General features: G+C 39.7%; 1 protein-coding gene across 8 annotated transcripts in view; it reads right to left on the bottom strand.

Annotated features, from left to right (window-relative positions):
- Nucleotides 1–27,431, bottom strand: part of TJP1 (tight junction protein 1) — a 241,216-nt gene that overhangs the window by 5,201 nt on the left and 208,584 nt on the right. For 4 of the 8 annotated variants that reach the window (XM_045795363.2, XM_045795364.2, XM_045795365.2 and 1 more), the window contains 15 exons: nt 25,428–25,536; nt 24,263–24,482; nt 23,632–23,816; nt 23,432–23,527; nt 20,114–20,196; nt 19,389–19,599; nt 18,979–19,079; nt 15,380–15,730; nt 14,808–15,047; nt 13,296–14,165; nt 13,044–13,141; nt 10,948–11,175; nt 5,758–5,933; nt 3,095–3,572; nt 1,043–1,260 (listed from right to left, as the gene is read on the bottom strand). In XM_045795363.2, coding sequence (XP_045651319.2) covers nt 1,043–1,260; nt 3,095–3,572; nt 5,758–5,933; nt 10,948–11,175; nt 13,044–13,141; nt 13,296–14,165; nt 14,808–15,047; nt 15,380–15,730; nt 18,979–19,079; nt 19,389–19,599; nt 20,114–20,196; nt 23,432–23,527; nt 23,632–23,816; nt 24,263–24,482; nt 25,428–25,536 — 3,664 coding nt within the window. The remainder of the gene's footprint in view (nt 1–1,042; nt 1,261–3,094; nt 3,573–5,757; nt 5,934–10,947; nt 11,176–13,043; nt 13,142–13,295; nt 14,166–14,807; nt 15,048–15,379; nt 15,731–18,978; nt 19,080–19,388; nt 19,600–20,113; nt 20,197–23,431; nt 23,528–23,631; nt 23,817–24,262; nt 24,483–25,427; nt 25,537–27,431) is intronic. The other 4 variants (XM_045795368.2, XM_087856721.1, XM_045795370.2 and 1 more) reach the window with 2 other exon arrangements.

Genomic DNA, 27,431 nt, shown 5'->3' with positions numbered 1-27,431 from the left:
ATGGGGTTTTTGTGAGATATATTCAAATGTACTTTTTATAAAAGTTACTTATAGGGTACCTGGGTGGCTCAGTCAGTTAAGTGTCTGCCTTTGGCTCAGGTCACGATCCTGGGTCCTGGGATCGAGTCCCCCATCGGGCTCCCTACTCCGCAGGGAGTCTGCTTCTCCCTCTCCCTGCCACTCCCCCTGCTTCTGTGTGCTCTCTATCAAATAAATAAAATCTTAAAAAGAAATGTTACTTATATCTGATGTTTTAAATGTTTTATTTGCTGCAGACTCTGGCTTATAAAAGATTCATGCAGGGCCAACATGTGCTAGTGTTCCGCAAAATGTAAGAAACTGAGCTAAAGTGACGTATTTAAGGAAGTAAAGCACCTGCTACAAGATTCCAAAAGAAGTCCTCACACAGTTCATTATATCGTCCTGACAGATCCAGAAAGATTATGAAAAATAACACTTTCCTAGATTTCTCAAGAAGTTCAGAAACACACATGGTAATACCTAATAGGGATATGTTATTTACTCTGTTGAGCCTTTACCAGTGCCAGGGCTAGCTGATGAGCACCTGCCCTAAGACGCTTCTCTTCCACAATCAGGTAACGGGCATGGAGCAAAGCCTTTCTGACTGGGTGTTACCTAGATGCAAGGGGTAAATAGCTCAAAGACAGATTTGTTGAGGTCAGCTAAGACCACCCAGCAGACAGGTGGAGGAATGCTCAAAGGCCTGTCTGTCACCTGTCATCATTGTCACTTTCATACCGAAAGTAAAGCCCACCGTGTGGGCTTTAAGTCTAGTGTGCTCACCTCTACCACCTTGGCCTTACTATGGGATACCCCCTGCATACATACCTATGATGCCATTCCAGGGCACCCTCCTCCACAGTGCTCATTTGAGGGGCCTTCCCTGATAGGAGGAACATGCTGCGGTTGGCAAAGTAGAAAAGGGGTCCAGATTGTCCTCTCAACTAAGCACTGCAAGCGTTGAAGAGCACAGAGGGCAACTCTAGTTATTAAAACTACAGAGAAAAATAAACACACTTACCTTTCTCCTTATCTAAAGGCGGGAGGATGCTGTTGTCTCGGCAGACCTTGAAATAGATTTCCTGCTCAATTCCCTCAGGAATGGCTCCTTGTGGGATAATTATACTAACTCCAGTTTCTATGGAACTCAACACCCCACCATTGCTGTTAAACACGCCTCGGGCTGTGGCCACCACAGTATGACCATCCTCATCTTCATCTTCTTCCACAGCTGAAGGGCTAAGAGTTCAGAAACAACTAATAAGTAAACCCCCAACAATACACAGGAGTTCCCACTAAGACTCTAACAGGTGGTTTCATTTTATTTTATTTCTCCATAGAATCAGGAAGGTAAGTTTTCAGTGACACATTTTACTCACAGGAGTAATAATAAATCATATTCTTCCTGGAGAAATCAATTTCACTTTTTGAAGGTAACTAATCAATTTCCCTTCATTACTAATTTTTGCAACTAGAATGTACAAAGTCTTATCATCTTGCTCGCCCAACTACTATAGTCGACTGGTTTTAAGAAACACATTTTAGGGGCGCCTGGGTGGCACAGCGGTTAAGCGCCTGCCTTCGGCTCAGGGCGTGATCCCGGCGTTACGGGATCGAGCCCCACATCAGGCTCCTCTGCTATGAGCCTGCTTCTTCCTCTCCCACTCCCCCTGCTTGTGTTCCCTCTCTCGCTGGCTGTCTCTATCTCTGTCAAATAAATAAAATCTTTAAAAAAAAAAAAAAAAGAAACACATTTTAACATCCATGAAATTCATGTTTTAAAACTGGCAGTCATGGTTTAATTGGCAGCACTTTTCTCCTTCTTAGTGATACGTAAGACAATGGTGCATCCTACAACTGACGGCATCTGAGACCTGGCAAGTATTAACTAGGTTCTCCACCTCCCTAGGATTTTGAGCAGCACTCCCTGAGAATCAGTCCTTGCTGTCAAAAGCCTCCACAGTGCCATGAGGTAATACTCTGGTGGGGTAAACCTCAAGCACCACGGAAAAAAACCAGTATATTCACTTAGTACACAACGAATACCAAAGGCCAAGGGGATGTGGTATTAATGACTGTTTCAAAAATGTAGGCTTATCAAGACTTCCTGAAGTAAAATTTTGAGTCACAGCCTAAAGGTGAGCAGAAAGATGGAATGACACAGTAAGTGTGTGAAGGGAAGCTGCAGCTTCATTCCTGCACGACCAGAGCATCAGGGACAATGCTGATGTGTGTGAGGAAGACCAGGTTTCCCATCCCCCACCACTGGAAAGGTTCACAAAGAGGGGAAGGCAGCACACTGCCATGACCATTCTTGTTCCTGGGAAGCAGACCACAGGTGGCCCTCCTGGCCCCAGGTTCTGCCAGCCTGGTGCTTCTGTTTCAGTGGGTGGCCTGACAATATAAGTGGATTCAGGAGGCTGAGGTGTGCTTATGTGTGGCCAGAATGGGTCTGGTTAGTCACCACGTAAGGACAAGAGGGAAAGGAGTATACGGAATATGGATCCAGGTAGGCTCGCTTTGTCTCATTTGCTCAGACATCTTACTCATTACAACTATAAAAAGAGCTGCTGTTTTTTTAACAACCATTCTGAGGTTGTACATTTTTATTTCTAACATCACTGTTGAACAAACAGTGGACAAGGAACACAGATGCTTATGTTTTTGAGATATTCTCCAAGTGTACCTCACCAGCCCAAGGTTAGAGGTTACGGAAACCTATGGTTGGTTAAGAGTATGGGCTCTGAGGTCAGATGACCAGGGGCTGCCGAATGTAGGCTCCCCTCACCCTGGCTGGCTGTGTGACTCTACACAAACCACCATGTCACTCAACCTCAGTTCTTAGTAAAATGTGGATAATGACAGCACCTACTCACCATATGTGGTTGTTAGCTTTATTACTTCATTAACATTATCTTGTAGGACCTTTCACATAACAGCACTCATTGCAACATTTTGGACAACACTGTTTAGTTTAAAATTGAAGTTAAAATGTTCATTTTCAGTCCCAAATCACAGAAACTACACTCACATTAGACAAATCACAAGACCAAGAAAAAGGCAAAACTCTTACCTCACAGGAATAGCTTTAGGCACTGTGCTGATATTGTTCATTTGATATTTAGGCTTATCTGCGTGGATGGAGAAAGTTTCAACCCCACTGTCAAACTCAGGAGGCTGTGCCGCACCGTGTGTTTTCGCAAGTGTTTTGGGAGAAGCGGGGGCTTTTGAAGACAAGTCAGGTTTATGTGCCGTTTCACTTGGCAGCAGATTGTGGTTGAATTTAGGACTTTCGAACTTGCGCTCAAATGGCCGGGCAGAACTTGTGTATGGTTTTGGCGTGAATCGATTATATGCTGGAGTGACCGTTTTCTGAGTCTGTTCAGCTCCATTAACTGGAGCTTTATCTGGGAAACTTTTCTGGGGATAGAAAGTAGACTGAACAGTGTCTTCTCGGTTCGGTGGTCTGAACGTTGCTGGCTTATTCTGAGATGGAGGTGGGTCTGGTTTGGACACTAAAGAATTCTGAAAATCCAGCGACACCGAATTACCTGAAACAATAAACACATATTAACATTTTTAAAACTTCCTCAAAGAAGTTTTAACAGCCCCTCTGGTGTCTCTCCCATTTTAATTTGTCCCGATGCTGGAGTCAAGGCCCAGGTCAGGGTCCCCACTGCTAGAAGATGGCTCTTGAGCCCTGGTGGCTGTCTGTGACACTGAGGGACCAGGAGGGGGATGGACACATGTGGTGCTTTAGTATATCCTGCTGCCTTGGAGTCAGGGTCATGCTGCTAAGATTCCAGGCCTCCCAGAGCCTGGTGTCTGAGTATCCCCTCTCCAACATCCATAACAAATTAGAAACAGAATGACAATACAGCCATGATAAAAAAAAAAAAAAAAATGAACACTATAAAACTCACCTAACTAAAGTCAAAGGAAAGCCACAAAATGGGAGAAGCTATTTACAACCTGTATAATTACATGGAATTAGGATCTAAAACCTTTAAAGAACTCCTACGCGCACACAAGAAGATTCAACCATAGAGAAGATGGGCAAAGCCCTTCAGAGGCAACAACGAAGTGAAGACTGGAATGCTCAGTTACCATACAAGATGTACAACCACACTACTAGGAAAATGCAGACCCAAAACAAACCCCAAATGCTGTTTCACACCCATTAGACTGGCAACACTTCAGTTTGGTAATACCGAGAGTTGGCAAAGATGTGGAAGAGGAATTTCCATGTATGGCTGGTGGCAGTATCGAATGAATTCTAGAAACTCATTCAGAAAAAAATAACATCAATGCTACACAAAGTCTTCCAGAAAAAGAGAGAAGGAACATGTCCTCGGCTCCCTTTTATGAAACTAGCACAAAAACAACAGCAAAAACAGACAGGGACATCATTTAAAAAAATAATAATAATAAACCCAAATTCCTTGTGAACACAGCAATATATTTTACTACATTAACAGAACAAAGAAGAAAAAGGTTATGATCATCTTAATGCTCTGTGACCAGATGCTTTCAGCAAACTAGAAGGGAATACAAGGGAACGTCCAAAACATAATAAAGGGTAGTTATGAGAAGCCACAAAAATAGCTAACGTGGTAAGGGTGAAATATTAAATCCTTTCTCCCTAAGATCGGGAAGCAAAGATGTCTGCTCTGAGTAATCACTTCTTCTCAACATTTTACTTGAGGTCCTTGCCAGCATAAAAAGGGAAGAAAAAGGAATAAAAGGCGTTTAAGGATTGGAAAGAATTAAAATTTTATCAGCAGATATGAGAGTGTGGAAAGAAAATCCTAACATGGGTAATGTCAATCTACCACTACGACTCTACAGCACATCTGGCTGAAGACTTGGCCTAGAATTTGATTCCTACATAAATAATTGAGAAATGTCTATAGTAGCAAAAAGGCAACAGGAGAATGGATAAATCGTGGTATATTCTTAAGGTAAAGTAGACAACCCCCCCCCTTTTTTTTCAAAGGGCCAAATAAAACAAGGGGCATTTGGAGGTGAAGGCAGCAGTCCCCCTTTCGGGGAATCTGATGGAAGGCAAAGAGACACAGTTTGAGGAGGCAGCGGGAACAAAGCAAGGTGCTCTGAACAATGGACTAGTGAGCTGTACACGTCTGAGGACGGAGGGAAAGGGAAAGATGAAGCCAGCAGGAATGAGGGAGAGTGGCCCAGGGAGAGAGACGGTGTGGGTAAGGGGAAATAGTTATTGCGCAGAGACCTGTGAAGGCGCGAGTGTGGACAAAAACTCAGGGGTACAGCTGTTAAAATGAATCAACTGGAGCTGCTGGCCACCTTGCTGGGCTCTTGCCACAGTACCTAACCGCAAGGTGCTAAGGGACACATGTTATGTGGAAATTTATAGCCTTCCTATATCCACAAGTGAAGAAGGAACATAACAGTGATTTTTACAAACTACCAAATATTTAGATTCAGACATACTGGCAAACAAATACTACGTCCAGAAATTGAGCTGTGCTAGTAAAGGAGATTAAAATCTATTTAGCTAAAAGGCTTGTCTGATATGATGGTCATAGTCATAAAAACAGGAGATGTACTTTTACTTACCAAAACCCCTAGTTTTCATTGCTCCCAGCCTAAGGGTTTCAAGTATATCTATTTGAATGAAAAACCCTTTTGCTTACAAACTGAAAGTCAATTTTGTAAGTATTCCTCTATTACAGCAATAATGGCAACTTTCGAACTTCCTACCTTCACCATGTGCCCCCTTGGCATGCGTGTGGAGGGCAAGAGAGGAGCTGGTACTGGGCTGAGCAGGCTGGGCGTACTGGGAGGGCAATGGGGGAGGAGGGGGAGTTGCCTGCACTGGCTCATAGCGCTTCTCACCAAATGCTCTATCCATGCCATCAGCTTCAGGAGACTTTCCCCTGTGAAAAAACGAAGACAATGCCAACATATGAAAATGGATTTACATTTACAAAACAAGTACTCATTCCTCTAAGTATCCCTGAGTTTATAAAACAAAAATCTAGAAATTTCACAATTTACTCTTAGGAGTATAAATGGCTAACTCTACCCAAATATACAAACAAGTTCAACCATTTATCAGCACGAGAAATGTAAAGACAGCACAGATACTTGAAGAATATTAGTAAAACATCCAGAAGATGGCAACCAAAAGGCAGATGAAATTTTGGGTATACTTGTAATATTAATCATGTTGCTTACAAAAACCAGCAATGGCTGAGAGGTTTGAGAAAGTCTTCCAAATATTTTGAAAAATATTTATGGGCCCCAATCTTCCTTAGATTCATTTCTGATTTGGTATCTAAGGTACAAAAAAAGCCTTGGTTTCTGGCATGCTTAGAGCACCACAAAAAAATGGTTTTCTACACCAGAGACTGGCAAATTTTTTTATTGTAAAGGGCTGTACAGTAAATGCTGTTGGCTTTTGGGGCCATACAGACTCTTGCACAACTATTCTGCCCCAAAGCAGCCATAATATGTAAATGAAATAGGTGTGGTTGTGTTCCAGTAACACCAAAAATACTGGACATCTGTCACTTGGCAATTGCCCTTAATTTACCAGATCCATTTTTTGTTTAACAACTGCCATAGTAGCAGACACTGCTTGATTTTACAAGGCTCATTTAAATCAAATTGTGCCATGTATGCTTATTTTTTTTAGATTGCCAATTTTAATATGTAACATGTAAAATTCAAACAAAAGAAATCTTTAAAATAGACCCATAATTACAACACTGCCATCTAAATCTTTGCAGAGAGCCAAAGCTGCACTGGCTTTATGTGCACAAACAAAACAGACATCTCGACCATACTTTCACAGAAAATTTCATTGAAGAAGTCTAGTCTTGTGATTAGCTTTAAAACCACGCTGTTACGTTGCTTTCAGGCTCTTACGCAAAGCATTTGAAGACTTTAAAATCTAAAAGTGCACGTAATGCCAGTGATGCAGTGAGGGACACCTTATGTAACAGCCTCACATTAATGCCAGTCTTACCACTTGACGCTCCTTTTCAAGTAGTCATAGCTAGTGTAAGAGCCAAGAAATCTAGGTGACGGCAAAGCAAGCGCAATAGAAAAACGAAAGGAAATGGTCAATCTAACTAAGAACATTTGCAGCGAATGGAACTCAAATGTCATTTTAAAATAGCAACCAAAAGATACACATTCACCATTTCAGAATAATTTGACCAAAAAAGAAAATATCACTACCTCTCATTTAAGCTAGGAAAATCACCCACCAATTACAATAGGGTAACGTAGTTCGGTCCCGCCTGCCCGCCTGCCCACCCTCCACATATTTTCACTGCGCAGCTAGTGAGTAGCAAGGTGCTTGAACTTTATTCCTCTTTCACTTCTGCCCTTTGGCTTCACTTGCTAGTGCTAAGTAAAGAAATGAACTAAATAAAGGAGGGATACTAAGAAAAAGCAGCAGGCTCTGAGTAAGAATGAAATGCTCCATTAAAAGAAAAGGGCCGGACAAAAGAAATCCTCTAAGTGCAAACAGGAAGAAACCCTATAACACAGGCTGTGCAGCTCCCCAGCAGGGTAATGAGGAATGAATGGGCGGTGGAAATAGGCCTGCCTTTGAAACACGACTGATTAACCTACGCTCCTTCTAGCAAGACCTTATCCATCACCAGTCCTAGAGCTAAGCCCTGGGATGGGTGGAGCCTATTTGTAGAGCTGCCATGCTTGAATCTCATAGCTTCTCTCCTTGAACGTCACTCACACAGGAACAACCTAATGTCAATCTTACTTAGTTCTTAAGAAGCTGAAAACTGCTAACATTTGTTTTGAGACCTGGAAGTCTCACAGTAAGTGGACTCTTGAGAGAGAGCTATTCTAGTGCCAGTAAAATCCTTAGTTGCCCTGAAGAAGCGGAGTCTCTGGGCTGGGACAGGTACACAGACCCGGAGGGAGATGCTCTTCCAGCCGTCGGGGGATCCTGGAAACTGCTCACTGGCTGTGAAGACGAACATCTGAGCCACTATTTCCAAACCTTTCCAGTCTGACCCAGCTCTCCAGAACTGTAAGACAGGTGATACCCACTTGCTTTCTGGGGCGTCTGTCCTATGCTAGCAGACTTTTCCCCTCTCTAACTCCCACCATTTCTGAGGTGTGTTTTTATTTTTTATATGTTTTTTTAAAGATTTTTCTTTATTTATGAGAGAGAGAGAGAGAAAGAGCGCACAAGTAGGCATAGCAGAAGGCAGAGGGAGAGGGAGAAGCAGACTCCCTGCTGAGCAGGGAGCCTGATATGGGGCCGGATCCCAGGACCCTGGGATCATGACCTGAGCCAAAGGCAGACGCTTAACCGACTGAGCCACCCAAGTGCCCCACTGAGGTGTGTTTTTAAGTGGAATGTAAGCAAATATTATCCAGAAGAAGACAACTTTGATATTTCTGTTTTTTTACTTTAGAAAATAAAGGCCTGCAGGCAGTCTACTGGTGACAAAAAACAGTAAATGGTTTTGAAATACAGGACAAAAAGGATTGTATATTTTAAATGGTTTTCCAGTTGTTAAAGCTGTCTTAAGGAGGCACAAGAGTACAACAGCACTAGAGGGGGGAGACGTAGAAACACCTCTCTTAGTCATCCTGTCTTATTCCTCATTCCCCTTCCCAATGCTCTACGCACTGGATACCCACATGGGGAAACGCAGCACAACTATGAAGAGTTTTCACTTTATGCCACAAAGGAAGGAAATGTATACTAGCGTCCATCTCAAGTCACACTGTGCCACTCTCATAACACTCACAACAGGAAACATTCAAGAGTCCTGGGCGTATGCACAAAGACAGATGTCATCTATTTCTGTCAAAGGCAATATATCCTTAAGAAACCTCTGACCAGCTCAGACTCGTTCCTCGCAGAGCTGTATTAATGGAGAGGGGGGCAGCTGATGTGCCTAGTACACTGTGCCCTGCGCTGCTGAGTCCCCACCCACTAAATACTAGGCAGCGTTCTAGACCCTGTCGGAAAATTATACATCACAAATATGTTACTAAGTCTTCTTTGAAGAAAAACTCAATTAACTCAAAACCAAAAATGCTTTGTCAGCTGATTCTCTGAAAAGACTTTTTATTTACTTTTTAGACCTAAATGTATTCTTTTAAGGCTGTATTGTTTACCAAGTACATAAAAAAAATTTAAAAAATAAAATAAAATAAAATCTCTCTCCTTATACTACACCCTTGGACCTGCTTCTAACAAGAATGAAATACGGGGCGCCTGGGTGGCTCAGTCAGTTAAGCGTCTGCCTTTGGCTTGGGTCATCATCTCAGGTCCTTGGGCCATGCACTGCCGGTGTTGGGGGGGGTCCTTGCTCAGCGGGGAGTCGGCTTCTCCCTCTGCCTCTACCTCTTCCCTATGCTCGCGTTCTCTGTCTCAAGTAAATAAATAAATAAAATCTTAAAAAAAAAAAAAGAATGAATGTGTTTAATGACTGAAGTAAAAGTGAGCTCATTAAGACTCACTGAGTCTGGATGCTCTCTCCAGATGTGCTGGGCACCTCTCTAGTGTTGTGTTAGGGGAGGTTCACAACACTGGTATAAGACACTGTTTGCATTTAACAATGCCCACAGCACTCAAAGTTTGCATTTGCAGTTCTCACAAGCAGCTTTCTTCTCTAGACAAAGATTTAAATGCATGACAGTGGAAAAAAGGTTTTAAAACTTCACCTCAAATGATGTCTAAGAAAAGAGTGGTAATTAAAATTAGGTTTTTAATATTGGAGGTTTTAAAGTATATTCTAAAAAAATTCCACTCAATAGTAAATAACAAATGATAGCTAAATCCAGATAATCCCAAGCATCTAATTTACTAAATATCTGGGTGCTTCGGAAATTAGACACAAGAAGGATCTGTGATGGCTTTCTGATGTGTCAAATTGGGTAAGCCGAACTATAGTCCCCATCATTTGCTCAAACACTAATGTAGGTGCTGCTGTGACAGGGATTTACAGATGTAATGCCTCTCATCAGTTGAGCTCACTTAATCAAAAGGGAGATCTGGACGGAACCTTTTAAAGAGAACTTAGGCCTTCCCTGAACTCAAGAGATTCCCAAACAGTTCTGCATCTTCTCTTCCTGTCCTGTGAACTCATGCTTGTTTACTGGCAGGGTCCCGCAATGGTGTAAATGAATTCCTTGTAATAAATCCACATCTGCTCCTCATTCTCCACCTGTGCCTATGTGAGTTTATATATCCCACTCTGAGTGGGTCTGTATACCAACAAAAACCCCAAGTGAGAAAGACGAATCAACAAGATCCTCAAGAGACAAGTCAACAAAAGGGAGGAGCACACAACAGGGAAAAGACAAGTAGGAGTGAAGAAACTTGGGTGCTCGGTCCTAGCTCTACCCCTGTAATGTCATCTCAGTGGACTTCAGTTTGCTCATGCATAAATCTGGACCAGAAACTTTAAAGTCCCTCAAGCTCCAACAATAAAAAAAGATAAGCTCTTTCTCACCTTGGGGGGGAAAAAAAAGAACACTCTATTGTCCTCCTTCAAATAATGTTGCCCCTGCCATGCTATTTTCATATTTAAAAAGCAAAAACAGAAAAGGAAAAGCTGCAGCATTAAGTGTGTTGTGCAGAGGGGAGACTTATGATTCACCTAAAACTCAGGGTCTTCACAGTTTACTCCCCTACCTGAAAACACTTCAATTTTAACACTTTTCGTAAGGCAAAAGTTCTGTGTATCTGCTATCAGAGTTTAAGGACAAAACATGCACACACATCCTAGAGCTAGAAACTATGCACAGTGCGAAACCACTGGAGCCGCCAGAAATCATGTATTACGGACTTAACGGCATTCCTTCCAAATACACCGAATTTCACGTGATTAACTCCACCAACTGAACCTTTATGGCTCTTATTTTTAAAAGTAAGTCTTAGGTGAAATAACTTACTTTGAAGAATAACTAGAAAAGTTTGGTTGATTCTGAGAATGAACTGGCTTGGCAGGCTCTGAGAGATGGCCAGCAGGAATGTGTGTAGAAGGCTTGTTTTCAAAACTTCTTCGGTCAAAGTATGAGAGCTGTTTTCGATAATATTCTTCATCCTCCTCGGGATCGTAATGATTAGACCGAACAATATCTTCGGGTGGCTTCATTTGAGGTTTTTGAGGTTCTGGGATCCTGACAATGAATGACAAATGGAACAACTTTTTAGATGTTAATTTTACAAAGAAAATGGAATATATAAATGTTTTGTCTTGACCTTTCACTGCTATGATTATTCAGGATCGAGCCAAGCAATCCAACAGTCAAAACAGTCACTTCAAATCCCATGCCTTCATACATTATACTCAGGCGGCCCTCTTCTGGCTCATGAGGCCTTTAACACAAGCTAATAAGCTTGATATTGATCTGGTTTAACCTCACAGCAGGTTAGAAGCAGTTACTTAGAAAGAGAAAAAAGAATATAAACTAAGACAGTGGACAGCTTCCCGAAGTACACACACCAATTTTAGCAACAAGTAACAACTGAGAGAATTTAAGAACTTTAATCCAGGATCGATAAATGATTCTCATATAAGGAAATGGCTCTATACAGTCCAAAGTTCTAGAGGGCACAGGAAACAGTGGGGAAGAAATTGTTAAGCAAATTAACAGAGATCTTCTTTAACTTACAATGGGATTATATCCCGATAGATCCAGAGGAGGTGAAAATACCGTTAAGTCAAAAATGCATTTAATACACCCAACTTACCAAACACCACAGCTTAGCCTAGTCTACCTTAAATGTGTTCAGAACACATACTTTAGCCTACAGTTGGGTAAAATCATCTAACATAAAGCCTGTTTTATAATAAAGTGGTATCTCATGTAATTTATTGAATACTATTACTGAAAATGAAAAACAGAATGACTATATGGCTACAGAACAGCTTTAAGTGTGCTGGTTGTCTAACCCCTGATCGTGTGGCTGACTGGGACCTGCCCCTGCCACTGCACAGTATCAGGAGATAGTACTGTATCATATGTGGGAAACAATCAAAATTCAAAAAGTACGATTTCTACTGAATGCATATATTGCTTTCATGCTGATGTAAAGTTGGAAGAATCCTAAGTCACATCACTGGAAGTTGGGGACTGTCTGCACTGTTATGTAGGCTCTGCTTAGTGAATTTTAGGAACCTGCCTCAAAAATAGATAAATAGGTTTCGCACCAAAAAGAGGGCTAAGCTTTCAGTAATTACAAGTTTATTTTATGTAAAACAACTCATTTGCTAATGATACTGGCTAAAGGAGACCCCGCAGTAGTTTACGTTTACATGAAAAGCACTAGATACCATTCAGGGGAAAATTTGTATGTTAGATAGTAGTTCCTCTTTATTATAAGCACAAATGTAAGCAAGTAAAACACCTAAGTTAGGCAGAGAAACTATTCAAACCCAGTCTGTCGCTTACTCGCAGTGTGACAAGGCCCCTGCTAAGAGAGTTGCTGGCCAGATTTCTCTCCCAGCTCCACCAAGTCCTAGAAGCTACTCAACCCCTCTCAGCCCCAGTGCCTCTCTTTAAAATGGGGAAAAGGACCATTTACCCACACTGCACTGAAGTGCTTAGAGCAACGGCAAGTATATGGCACCGTGCTTACTAAATGATTAATTTTTGTTATTTTAGGCAAACTGGGTCTGTTTCTTTACCCCTAAAAACTAAAAAGAGTTTGCATGTCTAAAAGCACTTCTAAAACTAAAGAACGTAATACAAATGAAGGGCTTTTTTTAAATTGTAATCGCTTGCTAGAAAAGTATCTCTTTGAAAGACTTGATTACTAAAGGCATAACAAAGATCTGTGACAGAAGGCATAATCAAGACCTTTATTTTTCTTTCTAGGGCCACTGTCCTAATTAGAAAGGCTGGTAGTTTTCATTTAAGGACAAACAAGATCCTTTCCCTTTTCCTTCCTCTCCTCTACTAACGTAGTAAAAAGCTTCCTCACTGACCGAAAGGGTTAGATTCCTGGTCAGTTCCATGTCACAAACACCACAAAGCATACCCACCTGTACAGTGTTTTGTCATGTTCACTGAACTGATTCTGAGGAGTGGCTTTAGGGGCAATGATGGGAGCACCTGGAGGTTTAGATGCTACCTCTGGAGGCTGCAAAACAGAACACAAACATGGCCCAAGAACAGATAATTACAAAAAAGGCTTCATTTATGCAGGGGAGGGAGAGCTAGGAAGCATTCTGAACTGCCCCTTCACTGAATGTGCCCATGCATCCAAGGCAGGAAAGGCATGGTTACATGCTTACCTTAAAACCAGCAGTGGGGTTTTCATCCTTCTTGCTCTCCAATGATGCAGATCTTTTGTTTTCAAACATTTTCACTCTAGTGAGCACAGACTGGGGCTTCATTGCTGGATCTTCCTCCTCTTCAGTCAGAGTTGGGGGTGGAGGCAGTGGTTTGGTATTTGAAGGCAGAACTTCTGGCTTGTGTTGAGATGCGGGAATTAGAGGAGGGACAACTGCAGCACCATGGAGAGGCTCATAGTGGCCTGCTTTAGAGGTAAATCCTTGTGGTGGTACTTGCTCGTAACTTCGTGGGTATTGGTCAAAATACTGTTTGGGTTCAGACGCCTTCGGGCCTGCTGAATAGGACTGTGCTTCTGGCCTGTACCTGTTGTGCATGTCATACCCAGGAGCTGGCTGCTCTTCATGTCGTAGGGTGGAGGTTCTAGGTGGCTGGTCATAGCGTGGTCTGCTGTCATAGGACAGAGGGGCTGGCTCTTCAAAACGTGGGTAATAGCCTCGTTCTGAGGAGTCTTCAGGATGCTGTCTGGAGTCAAGGTCCCGAGGGTGCTGATTATCAAAAGAAGGCCGAGGCTGGTAGGGCTGTTTGTCATCATAATATGACCACTGCTCTTCATATGTAGGAATGCGCTCTTCGTAGCGGAGACGATGGTCATAGCTTCGAGAAAACTGGTCTGTGTAACTTGAGGAGTCGTATCTGTACGTGGGCTGCTCAAGGTCTCTGTTGGCTTGTTTCTCTACATATGGGGGTTGGGATTCATAGCTCAGATTAGGCTCTTTGTCTGGCCTCTGCCCTGGGTGACCAACAGCTGGCTGTTTCAAAACGTGATTCTGTCTCATCATTTCCTCAGGATAGGGATCTTTTCTATACACCTGTATAAAAAATTAAGTACAAAGGCTTGTTTTCAATTCTAGTCTATTTTAATAGACAGAAATATAATTTAATATGCGAAAATGGTATATTCTACCACTTATTACCAAGACAAGAAAGAGATTAGTGAGAAAGCTAGTTTAAGTGAAAGCTCAAAATTTATAATGCAGGTAGGGGGGCTTTTATGTTTTAGCATGTTCTAAATGAAAAGTGAGTTAAAGATAATTATTAAATTTAGAAGAAAATTAATACACTGAACTACTGATTCCACTTGATTTGGACACCAAAAATAAAAATCATAAAAGAAAACTTATGGACACCATACTTTACAAAACACAAAAATGCTTATGATGAGTCACGACTACATATTATAAGGAATTCTGAAAAATACCAAAAGCCAAAAAATAAAAGTAATAAAACAGTAAGCACAAATCCCAATTAAAAGGCCTATTTTCAAATTATCAGTATACCACCAGAAGCCATGCAAACTATAAAACTGAAATGATTCGTATTGATTTGAAAGCACTATGGTATGTAAGCCCACAGTAAAAAAGCAAAAGGAACACTTAAAGGGCAAAGCAAAAATGATCATGTGCTAGACCGATGGAGAGCGACAAATGAGGGCAACACTGCAGCACAGGTACCTTTGCTGGATCTACATGCGACGGCAATGATGGCTCTTGATCTCTTAGCATTATGTGAGCTGCCTCAGTACTTGGTGTTCTTAAAGAATCAGCTTGTGGTGAGTAAGAGGTGGAAGGAGCTGGGGTGGGCCCCTCCAGTTTGACATTAGTGAAAGTTACATTATGGTTAACAGCAGAGGTTGATGATGCTGGGTTTGTTTCAGGCGAAAGGTAAGGGACTGGAGATGAGGCTTCTGCTTTCTGTGAAGTGTTTAAAATATTTTAAATATAGTGTTTTTGTTTACTGCTAACTTCCCACTTCCATTTATAGGGGCTGGTAGACATACATTTTAAGTGTGCTGAATAACAAAACTATGACCTCACGTCCTCAATTAAAAAAAAAAAATTCAGTATCCTGCTGTGTAAGACGAACATACAACGTTTAGTATTAAGTCCTTGATATTCTCTAATCAAAATTAAAGATTAATTCTTAATCCAAAGAAAGGACAAAATATATTCTTCAATTCAATCACCACATTCGAAAATTTAATAATGCACCTCTAACTACAAAACGTTGAATGCTTGCTGCTTACCTGTTGAGAGGCTGTTTTAAATCCAGGGGAGTCTATTCTATGAATTGGTTGTGGCTGCGCTTGTGGTGAATAAGGAGGATATGTTTGGTTTTCATGATGCATTCCAGAGGAGTCCTCTCTTACAGGCTCAGAGGACCGTGTAATGGCAGACTCCGGTGGAGTCCCAACCTCATCATTAAGAGTTTCATCTAGTTCTTGATCAGTGTAGGCCCCGCCTTCTGTATCTGTGTCTTCATAGTCAGAAGTGTGTCTACTGTCCGTGCTATACATTGAGTATTCACTACCTGGGGCTGACAGGTAGGACAGACGATCATCATGCAAATCAAGGTCATCACTTGTAGCACCATCCGCCTGGGTCAAATAAAAGTAAATTAAAAATTTTATTCAGTAATTCTTTAAGAGATGGCCTTTATTTTACAAGGGAGATTGAAAAGGATATTTTTCTTTGGAGAAATCACATCTATTTCTCGAAACTTCTGGCGAGGAAAGGTCAAGAAGATTGTACAAGCACACATGCAGACACACAGAGCATCCTTTGAGATCTGAAGGACTTGGAAGAATGAAACGTTGGCTGCTCAGCCACGACAAAGCTGGACTCTGAGGCTCAGCCCCAGAAGTCAATGAAGGAACCCTGACACCACTCGGGTTTACAAAACCTAATCAGTCACTAGTTTATCAGCCCAAAGCAAGGTGAAGAGGGAGAATGGTACCAAACCAAACTCACAGAAACAAGGACACACTGACAGAACAGCGCATTTAAGAGTAACTATGAAAATAAATGCCACAGTTCAAGTTGAGTAAGAGCTTACATGTATTTATATATATATATAAATATTATATAAAGAAAACAACTTTTTAAAAAGTTGGTATTTGGCCTTCAAGTTTTTGTAAAACACAATGCAAAAGCACCATCACCTAAGTGCCAGCTGCCTCATTAAATTAAGAATTATTGTCTTTATTATTTTTCACAGATGTAGTATCCAATGGATGGTGAGGGAGAAATGCAATTATGTTTCTCTTTTGTACATAATTAAGAGCTGAGTTGGTTTTTATTAGTCTACAGTATCTTCTGAGTAGACCAGAAAGAAAATGAGAAGCATTTGAGGGAAAGGAATCTAAAGAGTTGCATCAACAGGCTGTCATTAGATACTAGTTTGGAACTAGTACGGGGATTAATTAGAACAGTCCCTGAAGATCTTGCCTGGACATTGTGCCCAGTTGGGCACTAGAGTTTAAGGATCTGGAATCCAGAATTCAGACAATCCTTCTTCCATTTTAAGTACAGACTGAAGGACAAACATAAGGCTTGAGCCGCCTGAATGGAACATTCCACACAGTCCTATGCCTGCTCTCGTAAGAGCCTGACCCTGAGTACTGCTCTCCAAATAAGAAAGACTAGGGTATGTGAGGCCTCCCAGGGGCTCTGGTTTTCAACAGAGTACCTGCTGGGCTCAGGGACTGAGAATTCCAGGGCTCTGCTCTATGTTACAGCAGAGTCTCTCCCATTAAAATCTCAATGGCTTCTCAACTCTATAATGGTTGCTGCAGAAGAGAAGTCTTTTTGCTATCTACTCTAACCTTTAACTTCCCAGGGTTCTGGAAGACTATAACCCAGCAGCCAGCCAGGGAAATATTTAAGTCCTTGAATTAACTTGGAACTCATCAATCCACCTAGCTTTTGCAGTGGTATGAAATGCACAAGTGAGCAAGAACCATGGGTTGCTTTGAACCAAGAAATGACATACGCCTAAGTGTTAAGAAAGTCTCAGGATGACTTTTCTTGGCTTAGTAGGGAACACACAAGACTGTGTCAGACCTTGTAAAAAAGAACTCTTTCCAGCAATTAGACCAGAGTAGTTCATTCAGGAAAGTCAATGTGAAATGAACTGGTTTTGGTTTAAGAATCTATTATGATAAAATATACATGAACAGAAGGGGCAGGAGATCTATCAAGCTTGATTTAAATTGTAACAACCTATTCTGATTCACAAAATCCATCAATCTATTCTAATAATAAATGATTTGTTTTTCCTCACATAAATTAGGGGTGTTAGACCTGCATTTTAAAATCCAAGCAAAGACAGGAAGCATACATAATATCACGAAAAGAAATCATAGAAAATTAGGATTTGTGGATTAAAAAAAAACCCTCAGAGAGGCAGATAGCCTACTTTGTGCATTTATAAACTAATTTCACTTCAGGAATCACCAATGCAAGCTGTTAACCATTCTACCTGACAAAGGCTGCTAATAGAATTTGTGTTTTTACAGATTAGTATGGAGAGGACTGCAATCCTTTGTATCAAATGCCACATGAGTAAAAGTTAGTAATAGTGTGTTTCTGTAAAGAGATGCAGTGGTTTTTTTTCTACCTCGATTTGTCTGTCAAGTGTCCCAGCTAATATGCCAGTTATTCAAAGAGGTCTGATGATCTCATATGCATAGTCCATCCCCTAAAGTGGTACTGATGAGAAAAACCACAATTCTGACACATTAATACAGGAGGGAACAGCAGACCAGACACGACCTCTAGATGTAAACATTTTAACATCTCTTCTTGCAGAGGTTGTGTTTTCTGGATAAAGGGCACCGTGGTCCTAAGCATGCAGCATGCACTGCTAGAGCATCTGTAGCCATAGCCAGGCAGAGGAAAGTAGGGGTCATGCAGGGGCCAAACACAACAAAAACCAAGCCAACAAGGAAATACCAAAACAAAACAAAACAAAACGAGATATTCTCAGTCTTCTCTAGCAACCAAAACATGTTAATATTGTACTGAAGGTAAAAGACACTAAAAACAAAAGTTTCTTTCAGCTGTATTAACTTGCCCAACAAAATGCACAGACCTTTCCCATCAAAGACTGCTATAAAACCAGAAAGACTGACAACAGAAAGTAGTTATTTTAAAGCTGGCCATTTGAATGTATATAAAAATCAAAATTTGTATTTAAAAAGGATGTATTACTCTGTCCAACATCTCCTAGTGTTGTAACAATATGAACAGGTACTAAGGGGGGAAAAATTCCCTAGGTAAACAAAGTAATAAAATAGGTTCTTTACTTACAACTTCTCAAAGCCTTTCCTACACTGATGGATACAGTGCTGCCCCTCACTGCACTGCCCGCCCCTCTCAGGGGGCTATGGCTATAGTATTTCCCACTCATTACTTGCTGTTAGAGTGCTTTTTTCTTCCAGACCAAGTCCTGAATCTCATGTGCAGAGAGGACAGCACTTTGGGGGAACACGACCTAGCCCACTCAACTCTCCTCACTTTCAAAGGAGGAAACTGAAGCCAGGTTCTAAGTCATTCCTCATTCAGACAGGGGCAGAGCCAGAACTCAACCTTGCTCTTTTAGTTAGCATTTGAGAACTCTCTGAGAGAGCACCACTGAAGTGGTAAATTCAATAGGTGGGGAAATTTCAGAACATTTTACTCTCGAAAACAACTTTCATTGTTTCAAATTATAAAAACTTAAAAAGCAAACTCTCCCCAAATTACTCTAATATACTGATCTAATCAGAAGGCAATGGTAACTCCAAGGTATCTCTGATTAGTCATATCAACCACTGTAAGGGTTAAGTAACAGGAAGTTTCTTACCTTTCCCTCAGAAACCCATACCAACTGGTTCTGTTGTTGCTGAATTGCTTCTTTCAATGCACCATACCAACCATCATTCATTGAATTTAAGTTAATTGTAGCTGAAAATAAATTAACAACATTGTTTTACAATTAGAACAGTCAAAAGCCAGAATTCATTCAACTCTGTATGCATTAGCTCAATCATCATTCTTAGTTTTTGATGGATAATGTTTGAGGACACACACCTCTGAAATTTCTATTTTGGTGCTGTACATTTTCTTTGACTCAAACATCAGCTGTTAATACAACAGGAAGCTTTCCAAGGCAAAGGTTACATTCAGCTTTTAGCATTTGAACACCACAGTATTTTTGTCTACATATTGTTGCCTAGACATTTTAAACTACATAAAGGCCTTTAATATACTCACTTGTAAAAAGATGATGATTATTTTTACGAAGTTTATGAGATCGTTCATATAATTTCCTGGCACTTTTCCGGGATTCTGGACATAACCTCATTCTCATAGTTTTCACACCTTGCTTAGAATCAGGGTTAAGAAATACTACAATTGGATACCACTGGGCATAATTCAGACGATCAACTGCATTTGGTGTTACATCTAATAAAGCATGTTTGTCCTGGAGGCACGCACACACACAAAATAAACAAGGACACAAGATACAGTTAATTAAGAATCATCACCTTCAAAAAAAGTCACAGCCTACACTACATTCCAATGGTAATGGACCTTTAATCGGGCTCCAAAATGTCTCTAGAGTACATGTTAGAAAAATTTGTAATCAGAATTCAATATGATTTCTAGCCCAATTAAAACAAAACAAAACAAAACACTTCACCAGCTCACTTAAAAATAGCCCCAATACTTGCAAGTTGACAGTATTATCTGTGTTCTGTAAGTGAAAAAAAGTATACGAATTTAATGTGCCTGACATGATCTTGTGGAGTAACATATTCCCATACTGTTTCCTTGAAAGTGGTTATTGGAATGCCTTTCAGTATGGGTTTAATCTTCTTATGGTAGACGAGTAGTAATTTTTAAAAACTACCACTTCCAAATTAACTAAACTCCATCCCACTCAAAAATACAACATTCACAGATTATAATGAAATAGATCAATTTTAATAACTTACCTGATCTATAATTTGCTTTATTGTATGAAGGCGAATAATTCCAGAGCTACGTTGGTCAGTTCCAGCATCTCGTGGTTCACTTTCTATTCATGACATCACAGGACAAAAACAAAACATCAAATGTCCATTGGTTAGACCATGGTTTCTCAACTACTGGGCACTACACCACACACTGGGCTCCAAAGTACTTAGTTATAGGGGCCGTCCTGTGCACTATAGCCTGTTCAGCAGCATTTCTGGCCTCCTCCTGCTACATGCCTCTCGTCCACATTATGACCAATAAAAATGTCTCCAGGAGTGGCCAGTATCCTCAATGGGACAGAACTGCCCCTGGCTGAGTTCCAATAGGTTAGATTAACACTTCCCAACAATTCTGGAATTAGACAAGCCAAGTGAGGCACTTGCTTCAGGAGCAGTATTCAATGGGGTGCCAAAAAACCTCAGCAATCAAGTAATACTTAGCTGCAATATGTTGTTTGAAAGCTCAAAATTAATAATCCACAATAAACAACATACCAAAATTTTAAATAGAATCAGTAAGTGAAACCTGAGTAAGAATTATTTAAGACTGTCACTTGGTCAAGAAAAATTGTCAAATATGGCAATTCCTTCAACTGAGAATTAAATTTTAAAAAGGAGATTTAAAAATAATATTGATGAGCTTGTTTCCATTAAAGGAAAATAAAATTATAAATTCTATTTTGGTATAAATAAAATACTAAAACTTGAAATAACGTGAGTTTTAATACATGTTTTTTATGTTTTCCAAAATTTTTCTATGTCCTGGAGAAAGACATTAAAAAAGATGTAAAAATATGTATGTATGCACACGTTTTTTCTTTTGACTAACGCTCTAAGATGGCTTGGCATGGCACTATTTCCAAATGTTTTACACATTGTGACATGCAGAGAAAAAGGCATTATTTGTATGGCCAACAGAGATAAACTTAGGAGGCCTCTTCTGGGTGGAGCCCCATCCAGCCACTGGGGGGCTGATGAAATCAATACCTGGGCAGGTCCACAACCCATCAGCAACAATGCTGTAGCAGACTGGCTGGGGAGTTCTGGGTTAGAGGCCTTTTTGGAACCTGGGAGCAGAGAAGGCTGTTAATTTGTAACTGAGACAGCCTGTGGTTTCACACTGGCAACCTGTCCCACCCTACTGGTATATAATATGCCAAGTGCACCTTGAGCCAGTTACTAACCAAAAATCTCAAAGGTCCAATTTACACAAAGTTCTTCACTAAAACGGCAAAGCAAGGTTTGTGACTCTGGTCACAAGGAAAGCATGAAAGACGAAGAGGAGCTCTGGTGTTTCAGATCAGACAAAATCAGAGATTTGGAAGGGCAAAGGTCACACTGAAGGACAAGCTGAATGACTCTAGAGAACAAGACTAACCTAAGATAAAGCTCCACGAGCAAACGGCAGAATTTCAAATCTGGTGAACAGAGAATTAAAGAGAGAGATCAAATGGGAGTTTTGGCTGGAGAAAATACTACTAATTCTTTAACAAAAAATACTCTCATTGGACTCAGAAGGATACATAACTAAGCTATCTGAATCCCTTTTTAAAGAGCCCGGCTGAAATGTAGAATAAACCCAATTAAAGCAACCAGTTACTCCCTCAGGTAGAACTTTACAAGTCTTCACACTTACTTTTCCTAAATTTAAAAACCCTAGGTTTGGTTAGGGGTGGGGTCACCACCAACTTCTTTAGGCCAAATGTTACCTATCAACGACCCAAAAAAAACTCTTCTGAAAAAACTAACAAACTGAATAGGGAATCAGAAATAAACATTTTCGGGGCACCTGGGTGGCTCAGTCATTAAGCATCTGCCTTCCGCTCAGGGCATAATCCCAGGGTCCTGGGATTGAGCCCCTCATTGGGCTCCCTGCTCCGCTGGGAGCCTGCTTCTTCTTCTCCCCCTCTCCCCCTGCTTGTGTTCCCTCTCTCGCTGGCTGTCTCTGTCAAATAAATAAATAAAATCTTAAAAAAAAAAAAAAAGAAATATACATTTTCTAAACTTCCTCAAATTTTACTATCATTTGTCTGCAAATCTTCTGTTTCATAAAACAATCTTCATTCAACTTCACCAACAACCTAAGTAAAAAGCAATATAATAAAAAAGCAATGTTCTGATTCTTTAAATTAAAACTGTTAATGCGGGTCTTATCTAGTGACAGTAGAAACACCAACTACACGGCTCATTCCCACCTATATTTGGGAATTCTGAGAAAATTATCATAAATACGGGAAAAGCTATATTCCTGAGGATTTAAATCTTTTGGGAAACAAAGCAGAGCAGAAACAAGCAAATAAAATATGGACAGATGTCTCCATCCTTTATAAAATATAAAATTAAAACCAACTATGTAAACAACAGAAGCTAATCAACCAAAATTAGGTTGCAAAATGAATAAAAAAAATAAGGTATTATCTATTAAGAAGGAAAACAATAAATAAAGCTCCACACAAAAGTTTGCTTACAAACGGCAACAGGGTGGAAGAAAATACAACAGGGTAAAATTTAGGATGATGATATACATCAAAATTAATTTTCTAAGCTTTCCAAATAGAGACTATTTCTATAATTAGAGGGAAAAAAATAGTTTAAGTTTTTATATATAGCTCAAAGCAAGCCAAAGCGGTCATAACTAAGTCTGTATATTTAAAGTACCACAATAGCTAAACTAATTAAATAATAAAAGAATCTGCAAGCAAAATCTGTTAGGCATTTAAAGCACTAGATCTTCAATATTTATATTTAACACTAACTTACTGTAAATGCCTACAATAATAACTGATGGCATGAACCATGCTTTTATTACCCTAGTAAAAAGAGTGTTTCTCTTAGCTCAATGACTGAAAGCACTGGACTGAAGCCAGGAAGGGTTGGGTTCAAAGTTGAGTTTTGTCACTCACTAGCTGGGTGTCATTAGGAAAGTTTAGAGTAAAGAAATTGGTTGGTGATGGTCCCGACCACCCTAAGACTCAAGCTGCTCAACTTCAGCATGGATACTCTAATATTTATGACATGGTGATATTGTCAGGATTTATTAAACAAGATAGTATACAATTTTCATATAAAGCCCAGAGCTTCATAAATGGTGATTCTTTTTATTATTAAAGGGTATTAGTAGAACAAGGATACAATCACTCAAATTTCCCTCCAAATTAAATAAACTGGGTAAATTGCAAATTTTCACTTATAGGAAGTTTTACTTCTATTAAGTGAATGGACAGACCCATCCTTTAGAGGAATACCAAATAAGGTAATACCCTCAACCTCATCTAAGTCAGTCTTAAGGCCACTTACTTGCAATCTGATAAATATCTGGTTCCTCTCTTGCCAGCTTTTCTCTGGCAACATCAGCTATGGGTCCAAAGATAGTTACAGGCCTCAGAAATCCAGCTGGGGAGAAATTCAAAGAAAAAAATAACATAGTTCATACTTTTTCTTTCTTAAGCACATTGACGTTAAATGGCATTAAGGTTAATCTATAGAAAATAAACTACCTTCTCGAAGAACAACTCTTTCATAGGCTGGAAACTTTGTTTGAACTGGCTGAGCTGACAAATCCTCTCTGCTCTTTCGAAGATTTCTCTTGGAACTGCGAAGACCCCGGAATCTCCAGAAGTCAGCACGGTCTCCCCCAGCTGTTTTTGGAAGTGTGTACTGTACACTGGCTAACTGCTCAGCCCTAAACAAGATAGAGGATAGACAACAGATGGATAAATATATTTAAAAAAACAAAATGGAAAAAGACCCACAGATGAAACAAAATATCAAAATACTGGACACAACTTCACATGCAGCTTAAACCTTCATGGCTAAACTAAGATAAAGAAGTTTTGGGGGCATTTGGGAGGTTCAGTCGGTTAAGCATCTGACTCTTGATCTCAGTTCAGGTCTTGATCTCAGGGTCGTGAGTTCAAAGCCCCACATTGGTCTCCACACTGAGCATGGAGCCCACTTAAATAAAGAAATAATAAAATAAAAAAATAAAATAGTTTGTACAACTAATTCAGTCACAGATACAGTGAATACAATGAAAACTAATTCTTTACATTGCCAAAATGTCCCAATGGGATTCAAGTCTTCCATCATCATTTACTTATTATATGAGAAGTATCCAAACATTCATACCTGTTCTTGTTAGGGATGATGCCTCGTTCTACTTCTTTATGATTTTTACCAATTCGAATAGCGAGCCAAGAGCCTAGTTTCCCATTGTATAAGGTATCCACAACACGGAACACCTCTCCTTTGTTAAAACTAAGTCCATAGGGAGATTCCTTTTCATATTCAAAATGGGTTCTAATATAGAAAGAATCTCCTACATCTGATTCTACGATGCGACGATAAACTAAAAGGAATCAAAACAAAAACATTATCAATAGCTAGTAAAATAAGAAATTACTCTGAAGAAAACAGATTATGTGAAGATGCTGGGGCAATAATAATAAAACCAACAGCATTCAACATACGTTGAATCCTTCCTCTGTGTGAGGTACCACATCAGGCATTCTATCTCATGTGCAGCACCATTACTTCATGAAATAGGAATGCTTAGCACCTCCATTTTGCAGATGAGGAGAGTAACGCAGAAACAGATCAAGCAACTTGTCCAAAACCACACATAGTGCTATTTATATCATCTAACTTAATTTTGCTACAAATATTACACATATTCCCATTTTCTAAATAAGTGGTTTTCAAATGAGGGTAATTTTGTTCCCCCAGGGGATATTTGGCAATATCTGGAGACATTCTTGATTGGGTATGTGTGCTACTGGGATCTAGTGGATAGAGGCCAGGGATGTTTCTAAGCATCCTACAAAAAAGTCAGCTCCTACAAAAAAGAATTATTTGGCCCAAAACGACAATAGTGCTGAGGTTGAGAAACCCTGTTCTAACTGAAAAGCGTATCTGCCTAATCAAAGAAAATAAAGCATTCTCTTTAATTAATGCTAACACAAAAATGTATTGCTTACACAACATCAATGAAAAAATTTGGAAGCTAACTATACTTTGTATGGTTCTGATGGCTAATAAACCACCAGGATTTTTCTATGCCTTGTGAAGGGCTGGATAGTATTCTACTTAAACTAAAATGTCATAAAGGTGGTCCTATTATCGTGTTTTCTAATGAGCATAGTGTAAGACTGTGTCTCTAAGTGACTTAAACTCTGAGGTTAAAAAATTCATTTATCACTCAACTGTGAATGATTTATTTAAAAGTGGAAATTAAAATCCCTATTTAAGTTCTCAAAATTCTATAGATTTTCTCCATTTTCTGACAGTATCTCACCATCTTTCTTCTTCTGAGCCAATATGGTCACTTCTTCTCCTTTAGGGAGGTCGAGTAGGAAAAGGACAGCTTCTTCTCTTATGATGTTTGTGAAATCTACATTGTTTACCTGTTAAAATATATTTCACGAATTACTCTTGGTCATATTTTAAGATTATGAAAATACTTATCTACACAGAAAACAAAGATTCTCAGACTTTACCTAATTTGGAAATATCACAGCTTTCAGAGGGAAAAAACTGACTTTCCTTTGGAGAAAAATAATATACTCTAATTTAAAATATGTAGAAACCAAGTAAATTGAATAAAAGTGTTAAATTCACTGAAAGAGTAGCCACAATGCATCCTGGCATTAATGATCATCTACTGCAAAATCTAACCAATTTAGACCAAAAAGACAACTAATTCCAAATATTTATTATTATAAACTCTGGCTTTACATTTTGAAATTATAAATTCCACGAATGTAACTCAAAACTAATAAAATGTTGTATACCAATATACCTCAACAAAAAAAGATTTTCTTTAATTCTGTGAATTTAATAATAGAGCCTTACTTTTTACTAGTCTCTGAAAAAGAAATCAGAAGGAAGATAAAAAGAAACCGTGTATGCATTGTCCCAACTCTGTAAGACCATCTATCTGTATGATGTAAGCTCAATGTCTGCGAAGTCAGTATATACTTAAATCAGAAGCTCTTAAGGAACAATGGAAAATTATCAAAATGTTATTGGTGACTATATGCAGGATTACAGGTAGATTTTCTTCTTTTTACCGTTTGAAAATTTTCCACATTAATAAAAAAATTAACATGCACTACTTTTATGATACAAAACAAAAGCAAATTATTAAGAAATAATTTTAAAATGATGTACATAAGGATGCCTGGATGGCTCAGTTGGTAGAGCACGTGACTCTTGATCTCGGGGTTGTGAATTTGAGCCCCATGTTTGGGGGTAGAGCTTACTTTAAAAAGAAAGTAAGAGCTTTTAAAAAATAAAATAAAATGATGTATGTATGCCCTGATTATTTCAAATAGGATATGAGATGGTTAAGAGATAGGTCTGTTTAATTTCTTTAGTATAGTGAACATCATCTGCATGATGATGGTTTGTCTGTGTACAATGTAAATACCACCAGGAGGAATCAAAGTACAGTGTCAGATGGAAACCAGTAAGTCAAAGATGATAGCCTGACTTTTATGGGAAGTTTGAAGGGAAAGGAGAGAAGGAGGAAAATGGCCACAAGTAGCTGGCACAGTAGGGAGGGGACTCAGGCAGAGCTCAAAGTGAAGATGCTGATGGTGGGCTGCTGACATAAGCCCTCAAAGTCGAGATGGAGACCTGTAGCAAGAGAGAAGCAGGGAGCTGCTGACATTCTCCAAGCTTTAGAAGAACCATTAAGGAAGGGTGGAAAAGAATTTATAAGATTAGACAAGTACCAGAATGACAGTACTATGGAATCCAAGGAAGAAAGCTCTTCAAGAAAGATTACTTAAGACAGTCAAAACACTGCTAGGAAATAAAGGAAAATGAGGGCTGAGGGTGCCAATAGGTCAATGATGGCTTATGAAACTTCAGATTTGAGTAGTGGTTATGGTAGAAGTCAGACTATAAAACTTCATGACAGTGATGACTAAAAAGGAAGCAGGGTAGGCGCTGACAATTTCAACAGCAAAAGGAGAGAGGTAAGACAGTGGAGGACAGATGAAGAGCCAGAGGAGAGGGAAAGAGAAAACCATGAGCAAAGCAGCAAGGTTCTGAGCTAGAGACTGAATCCAGGACATGGGGCAGGAGGTAGACCAAATGCAGAAAGACCAGAATAGAGGTGGCAATGACAGTCTGCACTGGCGAGGTAGAGCAAATAGGAACTCACATTTAATAGATATGATCTTCTGGTTAAAACAGGACATAGTTTATCTGCCAAGAGATCTGGATGTTTTAAGGAGACAGATAAAGATGATACTATATGACCAGACAGCATCGCTTATGGCAAAGATAGAAA

This window comes from Ursus americanus, chromosome 28, assembly GCF_024610735.1.
Source record: "Ursus americanus isolate L20-20 chromosome 28, mUrsAme1.1.p, whole genome shotgun sequence".
In the NCBI taxonomy this organism is placed as follows: Eukaryota; Metazoa; Chordata; class Mammalia; order Carnivora; family Ursidae; genus Ursus; species Ursus americanus.
Note: the sequence above shows the minus strand (reverse complement) of the source record. Positions and strands in the feature narration are given on the sequence as shown.